Consider the following 23,509-nt stretch of genomic DNA (forward strand, 5'->3'; position numbering starts at 1 on the left):
AAGTGGGAACATGTGTATAACTTAAAAAAAAAAAAAAAAGAATGAATCAATGAACAAAGGCTGCACACCCTTTCATTTGTAGCATGGAGTCCTAGCATCCTTCTGTGAGCAGCAAACTCTTTCTGACTCGCAGGTCAAACTCTCATTAGCACGTGCCCTGTGGTAGGCTCTGGGCATGCATGTATATATAACACGTGTGGGTTTTACGCGGACATCTAAAATGGTGGGGAAGTGGCCGTCGGGTCATGGGTGGCTTCGGAGCGTGCTTGAACCTCAGCAGGGAGAAAGCCTTACCTCGCTCAGGTTGGCTGCATTGGTTTTTGCTCGGATGAACTCAGGCAGACCAAGGGTCGTTGTATATTGGTGCCGTGCATCCTCGCCAGCTGCTTTATAGAGACGCTGAAGCCAAGTTATAAACAAACAAACAAACAGTGAGAAAACAAGTGCTGTGTAGGTTCCTGCTTGCTCGCAGCTGGGAAGGACCCTAATCTCAGCTTCAGTCTTGGTCCAGGGACATTTCTCTCAGTACTGTCAGGTGGCCTGTGTCACAGGGAGCAGTGAGATGGAAGGGCTGAAGGAACTGCAGCTCCCATTACTGAACATAAGAAACGTAAACAAGGGAAGACTGCACTGAAATTCATCCCCTGACGCAGCAGGTGGTCCTAAGACCTAGCATACGCATAGAAATCCTGGCCGTGGAAATATCCAGCCATGGTCTGCGCCCTTCCCTGGCATGTTGGGGTCCCTTCTGAGATCAAGCTGAGCTGGGGCCACCCCAGGGCACCTGCCTCTGTGATCAGAACTGGGTCAGTGCTTGCTGACTTCTGCAAGGTCAGCATCCATCCTTAAAAAACGGCAGCTCCACAGCCCACAGTTCAGAAGGGGCAGGACGGGGCGAGGAGGAGCTTTTAATTAATAGCCTCTCTGTGCAAGATGCTGGGCTCTGCCTCCCTTGGAGTCCTTATCCTCTGCTACCACTTCCGGCTTTTGAAGGCTCGGGTTGGATGCAGAGGCGAATGGTAAAAATAGCCAGATCCATGTAACTTTGAGAGTTGGGAGAATCTTAAACACGAAAATTGTGTGTGTGTGTGTGTGTGTGTGTGTGTGTGTGCGCGCGTGCGCACACACCACTGCAAGGAGGGGAGCTAGGAGGGTGACAGCAATAACTCCTTTTCTTTTTAACATAGTAAATGTTGGGGTGAATAGGTCAAGTAGATAGTGAAGGAAACTAAGGCGAGGCAGAGGATGAAGAATGCAGGCAGATGCCATGCTCTAGACGTGCCTTTGGAGGACCGCAGTCCTTCATAAATGAACATATTAGCTAGCCACCATCTACCAAGAATAGAACCCCAGGCCAGCATTTCTGACTCCTTTGTGCACGAGCCAGCTGAGGGCCTTGTCCATGACACTCAGGATGCAGCCACGGTGGGGTGCAGTCTAGGCTGAGATTCCAACCTGCCCTGGTCTGAAAGAGTCAGACTGTGCTGTAAAGCAGATGCCCCACCTAGCCTTCTGTTCCCTGAAGGATGCTTAGGCTCTGTATGGGGCATCCTTTTCTTTCCAAATCCCCCATAAACGCAAATGCCTTTCCCATCCTCAGCCCACAAGATTCACACATCTTTTTTTTCCCTTTTAAAATCTAGCCCCCCCTTGAAGAGCCACTGGAGACTTCACCTCGTTGGTGACCTGGTTGCTGTACTTGGCGTGCACAAGGCTAGGAGTATCTGCCACCGCTGTGTACTTGAATGAGCCAGGATGCTGGCGGTATTTACTCTGAAAAAGGAAAAAGATACCTTGGTAAGGTAGGAAACTGTGTGTGTGTGTGTGTGTGTGTGTGTGTGTGTGTGTGTGTGTGTGTGTTTGCCTGTGTGTACCTGCATGCACATGTGTGTGTCCTTATGTGCACATGCGTGTGGTTCCTCAGGAACACTATAAATATCTTCTTTTTGAGTTAGGTCTCTCACTGGACCTGGAACCTACTGACTTGCTAGCCTGGCTGGCCAGAGAACCCAGGATCCTCCTGCCTCTGCCTCTCCTTATGTTGGAATTGTAAGTGTGTGTCACCATACCCATTAAAGTCTTCTTTTCCCCAGGATGCCAGCCCATCCCTCTAGAACCCAGCAGGCCATCTCACTCTCCAGGAGGACTAGTCTAGCCACACTCGCAGTCTGCACCTGAGAAGACTTGGTATCCTCAGCATGGAGAACACAGGAGAAAAGCTGGCCATGGGATTACACATATGTAATCACAGTCCTGGAGAGGCAAACAGGAGGTCGCTGGGGCTCATGGCCCAGCCTACCTAGACTACTTAGCGAGTTTCAGATTAGGGAGAGACCCTGCCTCAGAAAACAAGGTGGATGCCTCCCAAGGAACAATATCTAGGCCCCATGTACACACTCACACAAATACACACACACACACACACACACACACACACACCACCTGCCTATGCCAGGACTCGGAACACCATTGGCAGAGCCCAGCCTCAATGGGTTCTTTGAAGACCCACACGGGGCTCTGATGGACAGGGCAGCAGAGAGCTTCAACGCAAAGACTGTTGTATAAACGCAGAGCCCAGGGCCCTGAGCACCCACAGGGCACTGCCCACACACCTTAGCTTGCAGACTGGCCCACTATTCCTACCACCATCCCTGTCCTTTGAACAAGTCACCTCTTGCCATGAGTGAAGCTCTCGTGCATTTAGAGAGCGTAAAATTCAGAGACTTTTTTTTTTTTTAAACCAAGGAATCGCCAAGCATATAGCTGCCATTTTAAACACAGCTGTCAGTAAAACACTGGGCTGAAACAGTGCCAATCCTTATAAAAGCCAAACAGAGGTGTTCTATATAACCCCATGTGACTAATTTAGAAGCTAGGGATCAGAAAGGGCAGGAAACTAGGCTGAGGTCACAAAGCAGATGAGAAGGAACCAAGAATTTCAATGCCTTATTTGTTGGTTTCCAAAGCCTAGCTGCTTTCAACTGTGCCACAGGGCTGCCCTTCAAAGGACGGAGGAAAAGTGCCTCTTATGAGCTCATGAATCAGTCTTATGTGTTACTGGAAGAACGGACTTAATATTCTTGTATATGTATGTATACAATATGTGTGTGTGTCCTTGTATGTGTGCACACTGCGGGTGTATGCTCATGCATGCTTGTGCAGTGTGTGTGTCTGTGTTTATAGTGTTTCTGTATACATGTGCATGCATAAGTGTGTACAGTGGGTGTATGCATGTGCATGCATGTGTGTGTACAGTGTGTGTGGACGTGCATTCGCATTTGTGTGTGTGTGTGTGTGTGTGTGTGTGTGTGTGTACATCAGAGGTCAGTGTTGGGTGTCTTCTTCTGTCACTCTGCAATTTATTCTTGAGAGGATCTCTCACTGAAGCTAGGACTCACTGATTCTGTTAGACTCATTTGCCAGTAAGCTCCAGGAACCCACCTGTCTCCACCTCCCCAGCACTGGAATTACAGATGTACAGGTGTGGTGCCTGGCTGTGTAAGTGGGCGCTGGGGATCTACACTGTGTCCTCACACTTGCTCATTAAACATACCTACTGAGCCATCTCTCCAGTCCCCACCAAGCTTTCTTAAGTGGTGTTCAGTCCGAATGAAAACACCCGTAAGAACAAACTCACCATTGCAAGAGATGACAGATTAACCTCCAGCTGCCTGAGCAGGGGGACACAGAGCCACTCTCTCACATCCATGTTACCTCACTGATGAGCTCGGATGCTTTCTTCCTTCCTTCAATCTCCAATGCTCCAGGAACAACACAGGGAACGCCGCGCATGAAGTTCAAGTCCGAACGATACAGATTCTACAAGGAATGCGTAAACATCAGAATAGGCCAACTCTGAACCAAGAAGCTAGAGAAGCCAGGGTCTCGGGACATCGCCTGAGCTCACGGCTAGGACTCCAGGCAGCCTGGGTGGGTCTGTACAGATGTGGTAGAACTCCAGGCAGCCTGGGTGAGTCTGTACAGATGTGGTAGAACTCCAGGCAGCCTGGGTGGGTCTGTACAGATGTGGTAGAACTCCAGGCAGCCTGGGTGAGTCTGTACAGATGTGGTAGAACTCCAGGCAGCCTGGTGAGTCTGTACAGATGTGGTAGAACTCCAGGCAGCCTGGGTGTGTCTGTACAGATGTGGTAGAACTCCAGGCAGCCTGGGTGTGTCTGTACAGATGTGGTAGAACTCCAGGCAGCCTGGGTGTGTCTGTACAGATGTGGTAGAACTCCAGGCAGCCTGGGTGAGTCTGTACAGATGTGGTAGAACTCCAGGCAGCCTGGGTGGGTCTGTACAGATGTGGTAGAACTCCAGGCAGCCTGGGTGGGTCTGTACAGATGTGGTAGAACTCCAGGCAGCCTGGGTGTGTCTGTACAGATGTGGTAGAACTCCAGGCAGCCTGGGTGAGTCTGTACAGATGTGGTAGAACTCCAGGCAGCCTGGGTGGGTCTGTACAGATGTGGTAGAACTCCAGGCAGCCTGGGTGGGTCTGTACAGATGTGGTAGAACTCCAGGCAGCCTGGGTGAGTCTGTACAGATGTGGTAGAACTCCAGGCAGCCTGGGTGTGTCTGTACAGATGTGGTAGAACTCCAGGCAGCCTGGGTGAGTCTGTACAGATGTGGTAGAACTCCAGGCAGCCTGGGTGAGTCTGTACAGATGTGGTAGAACTCCAGGCAGCCTGGGTGAGTCTGTACAGATGTGGTGCCACTCAACAACAGAGCTCATGCTCTCAGTAAAGGCTTATCAGGGGAAATGTGGGCCAGAAGAATATCGCTCGGCTGTCACTTCTCTGTGAGTAGCTCTGACAGGGATGCCGGCTGGAGTTCTGTTTTAATGTGGGCTATCAAAACACAAATGCTGGAGAGGATTGTGGCTAGGAAGTCAGGTGTCTTGAGGCAGAGGTACAAATGGTTTAACCCGTCTTTCAAACAAAAGCCAGCAGCAGCGGGTGCTATTAATTAATCATGAATTAAGAAAGAACTAATGAATGAATCCAAAATAACTTGGCAAAGGCCCATTCAGGTCTGCACCTGGGTGGGTAAGAGCACCTGTATTTACCTGAGGGGTTTGGAGTGACAGTTTAAAGAGTCCCCAGGCTTACTCCCCAAGGCATCCCCTGGGTGTGCTGCCTTCTGATTGTCACCAGAGCACCAGCCTGGATAAACACCAGGGCTCTGCATAAGTGACAAATGGCCTGAGATGAGTGTAGCAGCTTCCACATCTCAGTTCCTGACAGTCTGTGTCATTCAGTAGATGCTGTTCCAAAAGAGGACGGACTCCAGACCTGAGCACCGACTGCCTGGTTTGCACACACTGTTGAACCAGAGGTCTCTTTTCCTCCACGGGGCTTGCTGACTGCACATGCCTGGAACAGGCAAACATAGCAGGCTGGGAAGGAAAGTGGGTACCGGAGATGCTGCTGCCTTTGGGGAAGACATGCCTCACTTCCTCGGGAATGTAAGATGGCCAAACTTCCCTGGGCCTCCTTCCCTTGCAGAACAGGTATCAGGAGTTGGACAGGCCATCAGAGGAGTGAGGGTGCCTCACAAGGACCAAGATGACCCTGGGAGGCAGCTCTAGGGCCTGGTTGCCTGGCTCTACTCGCCCCATAAAACAACAGAAGGTTTCCCACTCAACCTGAGGCCAGGACAAATCCTGAAAACCCACAAACCCAGGTAGTGTTCACCTCAGTCCTCGCGGAACAGTGCTTGCCTTAGACTACTAACTTACCTTCCTTGTGCCTTGTACAATTTCTCAGAACATTAAGGACTGTTACACACGGGTGTTGGGGGGGGCGTTAAATGAGGTAATTTCCAAATACAATGCTTTGAATTCAGCAGAAACACTCAAGGAACAGTGGCTGTTCTAACGAGAGTGCTGCAATTGCGTTAGGACAGCTTGGGAGCGCTTGGGCTGGATTTCCAAAGAAGAGGTTAGGATTCCTGACCTCTGAAGGCTTCATGGAGCCAAGAGGAGCTTGAGGGTCACTGCCTTGGGATCTGAGCTGCCAGGAGAAGGGACCTGAGAGAGAGGCCCAGGCTCTTTACCTCGCTCTGCAACTTGTGGGCTTTCTTGGCACAGCTCAGCCTCAGGTCTTCTGCCAAGGATGTGTGCGGGGGGAGCGGATGTCTGTAGTCCTGGTTGCTGGCCAGGGTCTGAGCCTTCTTGGCATGTACCAAGGTTACCATATCCAGCGGCAGATGGAAGTGAGCCTTTGAGTGTTCAAAGCCTTTCTTATAATTCACCTAGAGGGGCAGGGAGATCAACAGCCAAGTCAAAGCGTCAGGGAGAGCAATTGGGGCGCAACTGCCAGAGATGCTGATGCAGGTCCATATTCCCCCTTGAGGACACTGACCCAGTGCGCTTGTGTGAGTCTGGCGCCTGACTTTGCAACCCTTGGCCCTTGGAAGTCACTGGCCTGAACACAGAAGCCATGGCTCCCTTACTAGGGGAAAACAGAGACAAGAGACGGCCCTAATGCCGATGGTTCCTTTGTTTAATTTCCTAGGTTGCCCATCTTATAATGTCAAGAAGGTTCCTGTGCTCCCGCCAGCCCTGGAAGAAGGTACACAAAGGCTGGTGGTTCTTATCCGAGGCCTCCTCAGGAACAGACTGCACAGTCACTACCTTTTCCTCTCCCCGGTTGCCCTCTGACATGTGAACACACTCACTTGCCTCGAACTTCCCACCCACACATCATTAATCAGGCCCTCACCCTCAGGACAAGGCCCAGCCAGCTCCCATCTAACGCTCAGAGTCAGCAGCCCAAGACAGAAATCAGAGGTAGAAACAGGAAAAATGAGACAGAGAAAATGGTAATGGACAAAAGAAGCTGTGGGGCAGGGGAGAATTAGGGGGAGCTAGAGAGAGGTGAGAGAGAGAGAGAGGGGAGAGACAGAAACAGAGAGACAGAGAGACAGACAGGGAGAATGTGCTGCCAATTTCTAGCTGACTCTGGGCAAGGGACTGAGCCATTCGGTCTTGACCTCAATAAGCCAAAATGAATACAAAGTGGAGATCCTAGAGGGACAGTTTGACAATTAAATGGGATAATACATAGGCTAGACCTGTGTAAACATGTTGGGCACACCTTTAACCCCTGACATTTGCCTGTCACACATGTGCAAGGAGGCTGCATATACACGTGTGTACCAGAATCAGCAGGATCACATTGTCAGAGGGTGGTAGCATAGCAGGTGCCTCACTTATGTAAGCACAAATAAGAATAATGTGGTATGTGTGTCTGTGTGTGCATGTGTGTGTGCATGTCTGCATGCATGTGTGTGTGTGGGTGCGTGCATGTATGTGCGCGTGTGTGCATGTGTGTGTGTGTGTCTGTGTGGTGGGAGGGCAAGTACCTAGCCCATCTACACAGAACTGTTAGTGAGCAACTTCACTGACTGCTAGCCTCCAGGAATCCAGTCTAGTTTCTAACAAGCAATCTAAAAGGTTCATATCAGCCTGTTTCCATTTCTAACCATTTGTAGTAATTCGCTCTGTAGAGCACAAAGAAGTACCTCTGCAGGCCAGACACATCCCATAGACCACCTAAATCCAAATAAAAAAATGCCCAGCCCAGAAAAGAACTAGGGGTCCACAAATCCAAGCTCATTTTGCGGTGGAGGGAGGTGAATCCCCCTGAGGTGATTTCATAACTCTGCACAACAAATCAGCAACAGGAGCACCACCCACTTCCAAGAGGCTGGGCGACCTGAGCTGGCTGTGCCAGGAGCATCATCAGGTGGGCCTCACAGCTGCCCCCACTTACATCACTCTGCAGCGAGGTCGCGTGCACTGAATGTGCGAGGCTGAGGTCACCTTCCAAGCTCCGGGAGCCAAGCATCTGTCCTTTCATTCTCTCAAATGCTTCTTTGTATTTGTACTAAAGGCAAAGAGAGCGGGAGAGAGTAACCGCTCAGGGACAAGGGACACGGAATGGAAGAGGTGGGCATTGGGCGAAAATGTTTTGTTCTTTTGACAGTAACTGGGTGAGTTCAAAGAAAACGCGCAGGAGTCGTCAAAAAGTCTATTCTTTCATATGCAAGACTCCCAATGACTAAAGGGCTCCAATTTGAAATGGCAGAACCGTTAGCACTTGGGCGGCCCAGGCTGGGAGAAGGTGCAGGCATTGTTAGCGGGCTCTTCACAGGCTGGCTTTATGAAAACTCTTGGTGGAGGGCGCATTTCATCTGCCCAGGTTCCATGTTTACAACCAAGCGTTTGGCTTCATGCCCCAGGCTAGGGAATTTTTTTTGTGTAAGATGCACTCTTTCTCACTGGTCATTATCCAATTGCCCTGACACAGTCAGTTTGGACAGGAGAGGATATTATATCCACAGGCAAAAGAAGGTGAGAGTTAGAGGTAAAAGAACTGAAACAGGTTTGGGTTAAACATTGCCACGGCATTGGATGCTCACGTCACTGATAATTTCACTGGATGCCTTTGCTGCCTGGAAGGGAAGGGCATCCAACCTCAGCTTGTATCCACCATCTCGAAGTCGGCTCCAAGACTCCTTATAGCGAGTCTGGCAGGGAGAAAGGCACAGATCTGATGGTCTCATAAACTCTGCCCGCCCCCACCCGCCCGCCCGCCCGCCCCAGGAATCTAGTTTGCAGTGGGTCCCTCTCCCACCCACAGCCTCGTCTGGGGTTAGAAATCACTGTGGCTAGAATGGATTCTATCCTAGAGTGAGCTCCTGTCCCACCCACCCTTGGCTAGTGAAGCCATAGAGGGAACTGCTAAAAAGCAAGTGCTTTGGGTCTGACGGACTCAGGTAGAGCTTATGGTGAGGCAAGCTCAGCAAGGAGCCATAGGCATCAGACTGTGTTTGTATAGCTCATTATACAAGACGGAGACGAGCCAAATGCCTCTACCAAAGACCAGGAGTGACGGGGGAAGGGCTCGTTGTACAACTATAGAAAGAAGGAGTTAAGATTCCCAAACGTGTCTTGGCATAGCCACCAGCTCATCCTTTATTGAGATGCTTCTGTATTTCAGCTCCTCTATAATAAGGCCTTGATACTAGTGCAAATACTTTTCCTGCCCATTTTCTCCAGTGAGCTTATAGCTTGCACAGGACACTAAATCACTTACAGAGCCCAGTGCAAACCAAGTGTGGGTCCCCTTGTCCCCAGCAATCATAAATCCCAACATAGTGACAGCACAAGGCACCCATGAAGCGCCCCTGCCCTCCTGTATCTGGACCCGGTGACCCTCTGGGCAGCTTCACCTCACTGATGTTCATAGCATTCAGCTTGGCCAGCAGGACTTCAGGCAAGTCCACAGTCTGCGTGTAACGGTGTTTTGCGTTCTCTCCTTGCTCCCTATACAGTCTCTGTGGGCAGACGGAGGGCTGCGCATTAAACCCAGAGCCTTCCCCGTGCAGCCAGCTGCCATGCTGAGCTCCAGGAGACAGAGGGCCTGCAGCTGCTCTGTCATCGTCAAGGGCTGACCACGGCACCCTGCCTCCACCCAGACCTCTCACAGGGGGCACAGTGACATTCTCATCACTCTCTTCTCAGCTCAGCTTTCCACCTCAGAGCATGACAGCTAGAAACCTTCCCCACCACCAGCGCTACACCATTAAGGGCTGGTGAGACAAGTGTTAGCTGAGAAAATGAGGTCTGGCCACCCTTGACTCGGCTGACCATTCACCTGAGCCTGTACAATAGAGACTAGGGGACCCAGAAGGTGCACAGCAGTGACATTCTGCTGGGAACGTTTCAGAAGCCCACCTATCTTCTTCTGGTCCCCACCACTAGGATTCCTGACCTACTAAATATCCTCAGGTTTTCGGTTTTCTTTACCCAGAATTCCCAGTGAGCTTCTGGCAGCCTACTAGTTTGCTTCATGACACACAGAGTTGGCACAGGCACTAAGAAAGTTTTGGAATCATGTTTTTCCATCCCAGTGCCTATCAGGCCTGTCCAGGGTTCTACTTATCACAGCAGCGCCCCCTAGAGTTGATTAGGATAAGGACACAGCAAGTGTTTTTCTCCCTCAAGAAATTCTTGTCCGACTACATTTCTTAGAATTCAATTTGGTTCTCATAAGCAGGTAAACAAGAAATCAATTCCTAAGTCCAGATGTCTTAGAATCATGCCTTCTCATAGGCTGAAGATTACCCACACCCTTTTGGGGTGCTTTTAGAAAAAGATACAACCAGAGTTTCTTATAAAGCCACAGGGAGAAATTTGAAAGCCAGACACCACGGTTTGTAAATATGTTTGTGTGACAGAAGTTGAATATTTTAAGATATTTCAAAGGTGAGCCTGCCTTACACACAGGTCTGTACACTTCACTCAGGAGCAGCAGCCAGCTAATCCCCGCACTTAAGGGAATTTTTATTAGACCACAGTGTTCTATTTAGTGTCTGGTGAACTGAACACTGGGCTACATCTTGGTTTCTTGTAATATACAGACTATGATAAATGGCTTAAGGGCCTGGCTAATATCCACAAATCAGACTCAAAATCATTTTTAAATGCCTGTGGACATGAGAACACAGTACCAGTCCCTACCCTCGGATCCCGAAGAGCCCCAAGCACGGCTTCCTCATTCCAATTAGCCAGAATTGTACTCGAAGTTCTAGCTTTGAAAACAACATTTTTGAACAAACGGGGAAGGGGGAAAGAGGCCTCACTGGCCTCAAATCTGCAAGCTATGCAAATGCCAAGAAGGAGAGCAACCAGAGAGGCCGTGGGGTGCAGAGCCCCACTTGGCATGAGGAGTACAGGAACGCCCCATTTGCATCCTAATGAGGAAGGAATCCCACCAAGGGGAGCTTCATAAAAGGCAAGGGTCCCTTCATCCTCAGGATGACAGAAGGAGCAGGCCCAAGATCCCCTCCGCTTCAATCACACCGCTGAAAGAGAGCCCACTCGCAGAGTCATAATGTATACACATTAACACTTACATCCACGGCTTGGGCATAACTAGCCCTGGCCTGCACCATCTCCGGAGTGTCTTTAATACTGGTAAACTTCAAAGCATCAGGATGCTGACGGTACTTCTTCTGTTGAGCAGGAAAAGATCAAAGCTGTGAATTTTGTGCTGCTCTTTCATGCCATTTGAAAGAGAAAATCACAGGTTGCTTGGGATTAGAGCGAATTTGTGAACATAATTATTATTCGGCTTCCTCCATCTTTATATCCTAGGTACCTTCAGGTTAATATTTGTTTCAATTTGAGAGTAACCTCTTGTCAATTAACATTAAAGTATTTCTACCCAGTGCAAAGACAACATCTCAAAATTAGATTACACCAGTAAAATAATGTAGGGTACACACTTCCAAAGTCATTCTTTCTGGAGGCTTCAAATACCGTGTCACAGTTGTTTACACATCTTAGTTTGGCAAGAAAGTGCATTCCTAGTTACACTTATCGGCTGAAGCTTCTGGTTTTCTTCCCCCGAAGGACTTGGCAGGCATTATCACAGCCAAAGCCCTGCATTTAACATGAAGGGGTGTGTTCACTTTAGACTATGGTTCATTTAGCATGTGTGGTAATCCTCAAAGATATTACGATAAGGAAAAAATACCACTACCACCATTGAAAGGAGTGGTCATAGCATTTGAAAGACATGGAATATACTACGCATTATAAACAAAATATAGAAATGCTGGCAAAGGTCTGGATGACTTCTTTTGAAGACTGGATACCATGATTAAGTCCATCCCTTTCTTTTAATCGTAGTACATTTTTCAGAGCCTAGAATATCATAATTTTAATGGTATAGTGGAGTTTATTTTCCCCCAAATCATGTTATTTTCTAGACACCTGCTCATTTGTCTGGTTGAATTTGTGCCACCTGTGCTAGGTTGCCTTAAGTGCAATTAAATCCAGTCGGCCACCTGTGTTTTGCAAATGACGTTTAACTGTCTCACAGCCACACTTGTCCACTGACACACTGTCTATAACCATTTCCCCAGACACATTGCCTAAAGCCATGCTCACTGACACATCACCTGTAACCTTTCAGCTAGTTGGGATGCAGACTCCACAAGCAGCAAGCTAAAAATATTTACCACCTGGGGCTAAACAAGATAGATTGAATGACTCCTGATCCACATCGCACACACACGTGTGTGTTTGTGTGTGTGTGTGTGTGTGTGTGTGTGTGTATGTGTGAATGCATGTATACATGTATGTGTGTATATGTAGATGAATGCATGTGTGCATGTATGAATTCATTTACACATGTGAATGTGTGCATGCAGGTATGTGGACGAATGTATACATGTGTGAATGAATGTGCACACGTATGTGTGCATATGTATGAACGCATGCATATAAGTGTGCATGTATATGGGAACACATGCATGCATGTGCCTGCATATTCAAGAATTCATATATACACATGCATTTCCATGGCTGTGTGTGTGAACGTGTCCACATTCGTTTCTGTATCTTTCCAGTGTCTGGTATTCTATCTGAAAGTTAATCAGCCCAATTTGACGGGAAATTGTTAAAATATATCTCGCCTAATATAAAGTTTGAAAACTGGTCTAAAGCAACGATGTTAAGAAATAAACTTTCTTGAAAATGTCTGCAAAATGACAAAGTTACACCCCCATGGGGTGCATGATTCCCCTCAAAATTCCTTAGTGCCAGCCTTGGACACAAAGAGAGTCTCTGGAAGTCTGCACTGAATGTGAGTGGGCAGAGAACGAAGAGTCTCCTTATGAGAGGGCCTAATGCTGGAAGTTGGGGGTGAGTAACACTCGAACGTCAATGTTGTTCCCATAGTTTTGTATGCCTCGGCTCCTGAGAGGGCCTTTCTCTAATCGAACCCCACCACTTAGGGCGGCCCTGACACTCCTGAGGTCCCAGGCCTTTTTGAGTCTTAATGTTGAATAAGGTCTCTGAAAATTAGACGGTGAGAACAAGGCAAGTTTAGCAGTTTCCTCTGATGTGTAAGGTGACAAGAACTCAGCCCCACAGGCAACTGCAGCACTGGGCAAGGACATCACAAAACCAACATGGCTGTCAATCTACCCTGACTGTACATTCAGCAGGAGACTCTGGTTGAAACAACACCTCAGGAGCCTCGCTGCCAAAGCTAAAAGTCTTCAAGGCCTATGCAAACTTAGGGCCCCTCTCTGTCTGTCCAGAAAGTTCCAGGAAGACCAGCCTACTTTGCAGGCAATGCGTACTTGCCTTCTAGACACAGACCTTCGCAACAGGCATGAGGAGGGGCAGGTTGGAGAGTTTCACGGTGCCAGGCCTCTAAAGCACTTGAGCTCCAAGCCACAGCAGCAGGCAGAGGTGCTTTGTGCAGCCACAGCTCCGACCCCTAGAGGGCATCTCGCCAGCATCGGCAAGCTAAGAGGTTGCCACCACTGGGCAGAGTGCTTCTGACATCTAGAGGCCAGAGATGCCCCTGACCAGGTCCTAAACGCAGCACCAGCCAGAAAGAATCAGCAATGTGTGGGCAGCAGTGCAGCAGAGCCCGACCCATGCAGTCTGTGGAACGCTGGCAAAAGTGAGGTTTAAACACAGCAGAAGGGGCACACCCCTCCCACAAGAAGGAAGCAACCGTGTTGCTGTGTCAGACGGCATTGTGCAGATCCACAAACTGTTTACACTGGCAACAAGGGAGGAATGTGCACAAAGCTATATAGCGGCTTCCTGGGAGCCACAGACATCTTTTCATCATCTCTCCTGGGCCACTTCATTAAAAAGGTAAGGGGTGGGCAGCAATTGAGCTTCGTTTGGTTGTCATTATTATACATAATGTCACTTGTCACCTACTTTGTTTTTGCCGGGACTCTATGGGCCCCTACTGGTGTGTGTTTGGTGTGTGGCTTCTCTCTAATTACCAGCCCTCGTCCGGGTTTGGTGGCTTTTCATGTGACTTTGCCTTTTGAGTGGAAATTATTTTAATTTCATACAGAAACGCCGCACGCCTAATGCAGCCAAGCCCGTCACACACATTGCCAGGAGATCTCACCTCACTAATGAGTTCTCCTGCCTTCTTCGCCTGCTCCACATTTAATGACCCGGTGGCGACCCAGCCTGTGCCTTTCATCCACTTCATGTCTGCCCTGTATTGGTTCTGACAAAGGAGAAAGAAAGGGGGAGAGGCAGGCCACCGTCACTGCACAGCCATTTAAAGGGCTGATAACAGTTCCCAATGTGCCCTTGGTTCCAGCTGAGTCAAACTAAATGCCATTTTTGTCTTACCCGTTTCTGTGGAGTCATGGGTAAGGCCCCCAAATATACAAATTAGTTTCCTCTTTAATCAGAGGTTTACCTGCAGATTGTGGCTATTGGCCCTACCCAACACTACTTGGGATATTCAGAAGGTGCTGAGTCAACCTGGGCCCTCATTAGGGACTCACGTCTTCCCTCTGGACAAGAGTGTTCTCATTGTCGGCTGTGCCAGCATTCTTGTTTAAAGTGAAAAGCAGGGAGAAGACAGTGATGGCTTACAACAGAACCCAAGCAGGAGCTACTGGAGAGACTTTTACGGGCTCAACTCTTTCCTCCCAACACTGTGAGGCGTGGGACGAGAATCCCCATTTCATCACTACTGGATGAATAGTTTTAATGAAAATTATTTAGATGGACAATTCTCTAAAACGAGTCTATCATCTACGCATCCTGAAACAGCCCCGCCAAGAAGGAATAAAGGGATGTGCTCCCTCACTCTCTCCCCTCTCTCTCTGTCTCTGTCTCTGTGTCTCTGTCTCTGTCTCTGTCTCTGTCTCTGTCTCTGTCTGTCTCTGTCTCTGTCTCTCTCTCTGTCTCTCTCTCTCTGTCTCTCTCTCTGTGCTCTCTCTCTCTCTCTCTCTCTGTCTTCTCTCTCTCTCCTCTCTCTCTCTCTCTCTCTCTCTCTCTCTCTCTCTCTCTCTCTCTCTCTCTCTCTCTCTCTCTCTCTCACACACACACACACACACACACACACAGAGTTTGGGTACACACGAAGGCTCTGAGCTTACATCACTCTGCAGACCATAGGCCTTCTTGGCCCACTCCACTTTCATGTCTGTGGGCAGAGCTGTGAAGCCATGTGATGCCGTTCTGTAGCCTATATCTGTGGCTAAGTGCTGTGCCTGGCGAGCATGGGCGAGGTGGATCATGTCAAGAGAGACATGGCACTGAGATTTGGTATCTTCAAAGCCTTTCTTGTATTCCAGGTCGCTCTGTAGCTTAGACATCTGCAGCGAGTGGCTCATCTGCGAATCCCCCTGCGCGCTCTTAGCTCCGATGAGTTTCCCTCTGGACCGCTCATAATCCTCCTTGTACTTTACCTAAGTGTTAACCACAGAGCAAGGACACAGGTCAGGCTCCTCAGGGAGTGGGAAGGCTTCAACCAGGGGCATGAGGTTAACAGACAGCCATCTATCTGACAGAGCCAGCCAGGGCAATAGACACAGCTCCTCCCATCAAACAGACAAGTGGAACATCATCACAAAATGCTCAACAGCACGACAGGCCTCCAGCACATCTTTCTGAGGCAGCATCGCTCTCCTCTCAACTCCAGGCCTCTTTCTAGTGATTTCTCTTTACTCTTTTGTACTTTTAAAGACTTGTTTATTTTTATTTTTATGTGCATGGTCATTTACCTGCATGGACAGTGCTCTCAGAGGCCAGAAGGAGGCATCAGGTCCCCAGGAACTGGAATTACAGATGGCTGTGAGCAGCCATGTAGGTGCTAAGAATTGAATTCTGCAAGTGCTCCAGCTCTGTTTTAAAATGTCTTTAGAGTGTGTGTGTGTGTGTGTGTGTGTGTGTGTGTGTGTGTGTGTGTGTGTGTGTGTGTTGTTGTTGTTGTTGTTGTTGTCGCTGCTGCTGCTTTGGATTATTTTTTATTTTTCTAAACTTTATTATAAAAACTTGCAAATAAGTAAACACACACACACACACACACATGAAAATATCCAGATCCAAAATCTATACAGCTCAATGAACTTCCATACAGTTAGAATAGGCATTTTGAATAGAAGCTGAGGAGCTTTATATTAAATTTTACATTCAGTATCAGATATATTTTATTCATTTTCCACCACTGAAATAAACAACCAAAAATCCATGGCAGAATTAAAACTAAAAAACAATTAGCTTTGTATTCTCTTTCACAATTCTTATCTATTTCCTGCATTTAGTCCATTTTTATATCCTTTCTTTAGGTTTAGTGTGGTGTGATGTGTGTGTTTATGTGTGTGTGCATATATATGCACACACATATGAAGGTGCCAATGGAGAGTGGAAGAGGACTTCTGAGCAGCTGGAGTTACAGGCAGTTGTGAGCCACCTGATATGGGTGCTGGAAACCAAACTCCAGTCCTCTGGAAAAGCAGCAGATGCTCTTAGCCTCTGAGCCATCTCCTAGACAAGATGGCCTGCTGTCTTCCACAAGAGCTAACATAGAATCTGTATGGATAATAGTGAAAACATTATAACTAAAAAGCAATTACAAGACTAAAAAGGCACAGAGTATCCCAAGTGCAGCTGTGGTTCAGAAAGGGGTTCCAGACTTGGGCAAGGGAGCAGAAGAGGGGGTGCTGCCTGAGACAAAGTGCAGTGCGAACCAGAAGAAAGAGCAGCTGTGGACACGCGCTCGCTCGAAGACAGCAACAGATGCAGCCAGGGGGGAGTATTCTCAACACTATCGTTACCGCTCTGTGAGAAGACTGTACTTTCATCTCCCAACTGAGTTTTGATACCTGCCTCTGTTTACTGTGGGCCAGACATGAGGTAAGGCAAGGACACCCACTGGTTGGATTATAATATGCTATATGGCAGAATTTAAATCAACCATATCGTCAATCCACTGGTTAAGATGAGCGCTCTCCCCTGCCCTTCCTCCATTCTCTCTTCTCTCTCCCCGCTCCTCGGTCCCTCCCTCCCTTCTTCCCTCCATCCCTCGCTCTGTTGGTAGGTTTTGTTTTATTTTTATTTGTGTGTGTGTGTGTGTGTTCTTTTTGTTTGTATTTTATCATTGTTTTGTTTTGTTTTGTTGGTTGTGTCTTTGGAAGTGGGTGTTGAGACAGAACCTCAGGTAGTGAGGCTGACCTGAAACTTTTGATCCTCCTGTCTCCGCCTCTAGAATGCTGAGATTACAGAAATGTGCCACCATAGTCCTTCTCCTCCGACCCTCTCCCCCCCTCCCCCTCCCTCCCACCCCCTTTCCCTTCCCTCAATTATTTTCTATTTCTGTCTTTCAAACATGACTTTCTCAAGGAAGGAAGCAAGGTACCTTTTACACTCTGGCCCCCTTACCTCCCATCTAAGCCTTAAAAGAGCACAGAGGGCAGAGGCGCACTGTGCACTGACTTGCTTCAGGCCCTCATAATCATAATCATCTTGCAAGTCCCAGATTGCCGGTCACTGGGATGCGGAAAGGTTGACTGACCTGACTAAATAACAGCATTAATCACACAGAGAAGAAACGTCACTACGGTCCAAACCCGCCTGACAGAGGGGCTTGAGCTCTAACCCATGTACAGGCCATGTCTCAGGCACCCAAGCAGGAAGGGGTATTGCAAGGCCCTTGCCACTGTGGTTTCTAATGGCCAAAAAGGTGGTGTGTGGCAAAAGCAAGCTGGCCATAGGAGTGGTGACTTCACTGTGAAGGACTTGCCACGATCCTGATCTCCTGTAAGAACCCTGAGATTCGGGGAGATGAAGACCCCACCCCGACAGACAGCATCTGTAGGACTCACCTCACTGGCCAGGTCTCTCTTGGCCTTGGCTGTCAGAAACGTCAAGGAGTCAAGTCTCAGCTCAAACCCTTTTGCCTTCTGCTTCTCCCAGCTGCTCTTGTACAGCGTCTGGGGAGGTTTGGGGGAGCAGAGGTTATCTTTAAGTGAGTGGGTTCCTCTAGAACAATGTTCCTAATGGTGTGACCCTTTGACGCACTTTCTCAGGTTGTGGTGATCCTCAACTATAAAATTACTTTCATTGCTACTTCATAATGTAAATAGCTGATAGCAGGACACGTGATATGTGACTCCTGTGAGAGGTCAGTCAACCCCCAAAGGGTTTGTGACCCACAGGTTGAGAACCAGGACTCCAGCCTCTGTGGAAACCTTTGTAAGAAGCAACAGCCATGGCACCCTCCCCTAGGCTGGGAGCCAGACCTCTTCGTCCAGCCTGAAGGATTTCCACCAAACTGACACATTGGACCTCCATCAACAGAAGCAAGGATTAAGCCTCGAAGAGCTTTAAAAGCATAACCTAAGTACTTCACAGAGTCTCCCAAACATGTCAGAAGCTACAACATTCTGTGGGACAGCACTGGAAGCTCTGTTCTCTGGCACTCAGCGGGACTCTCTGCTACATCGTCTCCCTCCAGCCTCCAGTCCCTGGGGCCTTTCTTTGTCCCTACCTTTTCCAACCCCAAGTTCTAAGGTCCTTAGTCTGGAAGGCCTCCCTTCCTTTCAGAGCGGCACTCAGCGCAGCCTTAGCCCCTCCTCCTGACTCTCCTGCCTGCCTATTACCAGGTCAGGACTATAAGGACTGGGGAACCTTGTACAGAGAGCCAAGAGTAGGCATCCTGGGACAGGATATCAGCCATGGGCAGTGTCACATCTGGGAGCCATCACTATGGGCATACACTCGCTGAAGCCTCATGGCAACCCAGTGAGCAAGGGCTAGTGTTAGCTTCATTTCCCTAATGGTCATCCAGGAGTAAAGACCGGCTCTAAGGTTACGCACCTGGGAAATGTCAAAAGTAAGGGCCAAGGTTTGGAGTCAACAACTGGGTTTCCCAGAGTTGCTGACTCTTGGAATAACCACTGATGTACCCACTATGGTCTATCAGCAACTTAAGACCCCTGCCAGACATTGCTAGGGAGATTGGTCTCCTCCTTCCCAAAGTGTCGGCCAGGAACCAGATCTGCTGGAATGACCAGATATACTATAGTAGAACCAGACACTAAACAGTCCTGGGTTTGGTGACCAGGTGACCACGGAGACGTAGGGAAACAGAGCCCACATATGCCCACCCCCTGTGTGGTACCTCACTGAGTTGAGCAGCGTTGGCCCGGGCTAGTAAGAACAAAGGCTCATCTTTGCTGATGGCGTACTGATGGACAGACTGCTCGTTACCTGCCTTGTAAGCCACCTGATGAGAGAGAGAGAGAGAGAAGGGTGGGGAGTTGAGGAGGGACAAGGGTGGGCCACCCATCACAACTGGGGCCACATAGATGGGATCAAGGACCCTGAAGTAAATACAATGAGCTGGGCACAGACAAAGGCCACATGATGTCACTCATCTGTGGAAACTGAAAAACTTGGCCTCATAGAAGTAGGAAAAAAGGCAAGAAAGAGGGCAGGAATCAGGGAGAACAAAGGGGGGTGCACAATTGTGGGAAGGAGTAAGCTTTGTCACAGGTGGGAGCAGTCTTGGTGGGCTTTACCCTTGGGGCACCCCATGAATACCTTGTGACAGACTGAGTGGAGTCATCCTGGGTCTGGAATTCAGGAAGCAGACCTGGGAACCCCACCTGGACTATTGTCTTTCTAATGGACCCTCACCGGGAGAAGGAGCCGGTCCTTCCCACGTGACTGAAGGAGTTGGGGAAGAGAGAATAACAAAGTCGGCCGCAGAGAGAGCGTGCGGGGGCAGCGGACCAGCTGGATCAGCACGCAGGCCAGAGAGACACCTAAGGATCCGTCCTGTGGAACGGCTACCGGAAGGTTTACTCTTTCGTCCCTTTAACCTTTTTCCTTCTTGTATAAGCTAGTTGGGTTGCATAATAAAGTTTAATTGCTAAGAAACAGAGTCAACACACAATGGTACAATAGTACAGCTGTTGAGAGGAACTTCTATCCTATAGCATACACATATATTCATGCTTATACACACACACATACATATGTGTGCGTAGCCCAACCATGTCTCTAACAATTACTTTTACATTCTTGAAAGAAACATCAAGAACTTGAAAACTCCCAACACATAGAAGTCATGTTAAAAATTGGAAATGGTAGTTAACCTGGTTTGGTAACTATGCAGTATATTCATGTATAGACTATAATACTGTACCTCATAAGTAAGTATTGACATTATAAATCAATTAAATCAAATACCTGCTTATGCCTGTAATCCCAGAACTAGGGAGGCTGATGCAGGAGGATTGCTGAGGGTTCGAGGCCAGCTTGGCCTGTAGAGTAAGATTCCCCGTTTCAGAAAACAAAAACAAAAATGAATGTATAAAATATATGAAACACCTTCCAAATCTATTGTCATCTACATCCTCCCTGCACCCCCACAGTGAACATCAAAAATCGCACACACACACACACACACACACACCACACATGCGCCCGCGCGCACGCGCGCACGGCTCAAAAGTGGGCGGCAGGAAGCACACAGCCTCCTAGAAGCTCACGCCCTCCTGAATCCCATAATAGACCTTCATACACTGGGTGGTACTGATGAAGTGGGCACTGGCCAGACCAACTCATCCCTAGAAACAGACCATTCATTCTCTCTTCCTCTCTCCCGCCCTCAGGTTGTGTTTGCAAGCTGTGACTTTCTCCTGGCTCTGGCAGCTGCAGCAGGGGTGCGGTATCTGCCAGAGGCACTGGACGGAATGCTAGGAGGGGCAGACTGTGACAGCTAGTGGGGTGGCTCTGGGTGAACGCTAGGAGGGGCAGACTGTGACAGCTAGTGGGGTGGCTCTGGGTGAACGCTAGGAGGGGCAGACTGTGACAGCTAGTGGGGTGGCTCTGGGTGAACAGCAGCCTATGAATCGTACAAATGGCACCTTGTTGTTCTGACCCCCTTACTCAACTCAGCTGGCGCCCAGCCAAAAGCAAATCCTCTTCCAACATCATTCTGTTAATCCAGAATTACAGTCTCAGATAAAAGGAAGAAGGAAGAGAAAGAAGAAAGGGGGAATTAAGAAACACCAGCATCAAAAGAGGAATCAAGATGGCCTATCATGGTGACTGAGGGAGAAGCAGGGTGCAAACAGGGAGGCTGGGGCCTGCTTGCCACACTCCCTGGGGGCCTGGGCCATGCCAGGTCCAACCTCCTTAAGGCAGAGGCTCTCAACTCCCAAGTGGTGTCTGCGAGTGGCACCTGCCACTGTCTCCAGAGGATCCATGACACAGCAGCCTGGTAGCAAGAGGGCAACCCAGGACTCACCCCACTCTGCAGCCCCTGGCTCCGCTTGGCGTGCTCCATCTGGGAGCTGTCAGTCACACTGGTGAACTTTAACTCGTCGGCCTTCTGCCGGTAGTTTTTCTATTTCCAAAGAAAAGGCAACCATAGTGTTAGGATGCGGTTGTCCCTTCCCACCATACACACACACACACACACACACACACACACACACACACACGAACACTTTTGTACTTTTTATGGCTCAAGCATTTCCTTGGGGGAGGGGGAAGGAGCTAAACAGAACCTCACAGCCTGCTCTGGTGAGATTCTTTCATGTGTGTGTGTGTGTGTGTGTGTGTGTGTGTGTGTGTGTTCGCACGCGCGCATGCACGCGTGCACATGCATAGGTGGGTGAGTGCATGTACATACCAGAGGTCAACCTTGGGCATCTTCCTTGGTCTCTTCTCTACCTGGTTTTTTTGAGACAGGGTCTCTCACTGAATTTGGAGCTTGTCTCAGCTGCAGCAGCAGACCAGTAACCTCGACTCTCCTCCTGCCTCTGCTTCCCAAAGCCTGTTTTGTTGCGATGCCTGGATGGTGGCGTCAATGCCTCTCAGCAAACCCTGCATTGTGCTGTGCACAGCGGAGTGTTTCAGCCCTACAGACTGAGGTCTGACCTTAGAGGTGAAGTGGAAGGAACTTGCATTCAAAACTGTAATGGCAGAGGTTCAAATCTCACCTCCACCCTTTTCCCAGTTCCCTGGCATGGCATATCACCCAAGAGACCCTGAGATCCTCTCTCCCTTCAGTTGCACAGTGACGAACAGAAGGAGGGAAGCTTTGCTGCCCTGAAGTAGAGTAGCTGCTTCAATGTCCTTCTTTCCATGTGACCCAAGTCCGTGGCACACGTGGCTGGTGCCTCTCCATCACCACTGCCCGTGGTGCCCCCACGACTATGCAAAGAACCAATGAATGAGGAGCACCAAAGCCACAGGTGGAAGGTCAGAGGTCATAGGCCATTCTGTTTCTCTGAGGTCTGTTTTCTTCGTGTCTCCATTCCACAGCCAGTAACTAACTGGAGATTTTTCAAGTGTGCTAATTCTGTCTCCCCACGTGGGCTTCTTATCTGTCTTAAGGATTATTTCCTCTGGATTTTCCACTGGAGTTGCCAAAATGGATGAGGAAGGTGCCCGCTGTGGAGGGTTTGTCAAAGCAATAGTGTAGAGGGCTCACGAGCTGGTGCCACAGAGCTTCTAGTGCCACCAGCAGAGGCTGTATTGTGCCAACTGAGGACCAAACAGTGACAGAGATACTGCAAACCTCAAATTTCCTTCTTTTAAGTAGAAAACACAGACGTATGAGAAGGCTCACCATGAGCATCCAGCTCTGAAGGAGTCACATGCTTCCCCAGGACAGGCAAAGTACTCAGTCTCGATTTTCAACCTGCTGGCACACAGACGCAAGCTGCGAGGCATGGCCTCTGGCTGTGCCTCTGGGTGTGTCACCGGGTGCATTGTCACTGTGCCTGAATGTGTGACTGGGTGTAATACTGAGTGTGTCACTGGGTGTGCCACTGAGTGTGTTTCCAGATGGGCTCAACTGGAGTGGGAAGACACACCCCGAATGTGGGTATCCCGTGGACTAAGGACTCAGACTGTATAGAAAAAAAGAACTGAGCACCAGCACCCATCTCTCTCTGCTTCCGGACTGTAGGTGCCATGTAACTAGCTGCTTCCTGCTCCTGCCTTCCCCACCACAAAGGACTGAACCATCAAACCCTAAGCTAAAATAAACCCGTCTTACCTTAAAAAAAATTTCTCTAGACAATATCCCAAAGAGACCACTAGCTTCCTCCCTAGTTTCTGTGTTAGGTAAGAAAGCTCATTTATCGTGTAATTGAGGGACATCACATGACTCTTCCGCAGTGGCTGGAATTTCCCAGTCGCCATAGTGTAGACACTGGTCAAATCCTAAATACTTATGTTGGAGCTAAGACTTCATTCTACTGTATTCTAGCAGTAGACAACACAGGAAGTGAGGTAGACAACACAGGAAGTGAGGTAGACAACACAGGAAGTGAGGTAGACAACACAGGAAGAGATGGTAGACAACATAGGAAGTGAGGTAGACAACATAGGAAGTGGGGTAGACAACACAGGAAGTGAAGTAGACACCCACAGATTTGAGGCTGGAGGACAACTTCCTTGCCCCTTGCCCCACTGTTCCCTCAGCCAAGATCCACCTAGACCTCAGTAGGCCTCAGAAGGAAGGTGACAAGAGCCTCAGGGTGGCATTCTTTTTCTACCGCTTCCCTTATTTACGTATCTTAAAACCAAATGTATTTTTGAGAGTAAGTAAGGCATAGAGCTGAGAATAACTTGTAAGGTTTGTGGCAGTGACATTACCAGGGAGACATGTGCCACGTACTGAGCACCGAGGAC

At 48.9% G+C, this 23,509-nt stretch overlaps 1 protein-coding gene across 2 annotated transcripts in view; it reads right to left on the minus strand.

The window, feature by feature from the left end:
- Nrap (nebulin related anchoring protein) overlaps positions 1–23,509 on the minus strand; it is a 74,275-nt gene that overhangs the window by 16,537 nt on the left and 34,229 nt on the right. For both annotated transcript variants that reach the window (XM_051146835.1, XM_051146834.1), the window contains exons 21-33: positions 21,111–21,209; positions 18,975–19,079; positions 17,677–17,784; positions 14,950–15,261; positions 13,959–14,063; positions 10,924–11,022; positions 9,238–9,342; positions 8,425–8,532; positions 7,776–7,889; positions 6,055–6,252; positions 3,715–3,819; positions 1,675–1,773; positions 295–399 (exon numbers count right to left, since the gene is read on the minus strand). In XM_051146835.1, coding sequence (XP_051002792.1) covers positions 295–399; positions 1,675–1,773; positions 3,715–3,819; positions 6,055–6,252; positions 7,776–7,889; positions 8,425–8,532; positions 9,238–9,342; positions 10,924–11,022; positions 13,959–14,063; positions 14,950–15,261; positions 17,677–17,784; positions 18,975–19,079; positions 21,111–21,209 — 1,662 coding nt within the window. The remainder of the gene's footprint in view (positions 1–294; positions 400–1,674; positions 1,774–3,714; positions 3,820–6,054; positions 6,253–7,775; positions 7,890–8,424; positions 8,533–9,237; positions 9,343–10,923; positions 11,023–13,958; positions 14,064–14,949; positions 15,262–17,676; positions 17,785–18,974; positions 19,080–21,110; positions 21,210–23,509) is intronic.

The sequence above is a fragment of the Acomys russatus genome, chromosome 5 (assembly GCF_903995435.1).
Source record: "Acomys russatus chromosome 5, mAcoRus1.1, whole genome shotgun sequence".
In the NCBI taxonomy this organism is placed as follows: Eukaryota; Metazoa; Chordata; class Mammalia; order Rodentia; family Muridae; genus Acomys; species Acomys russatus.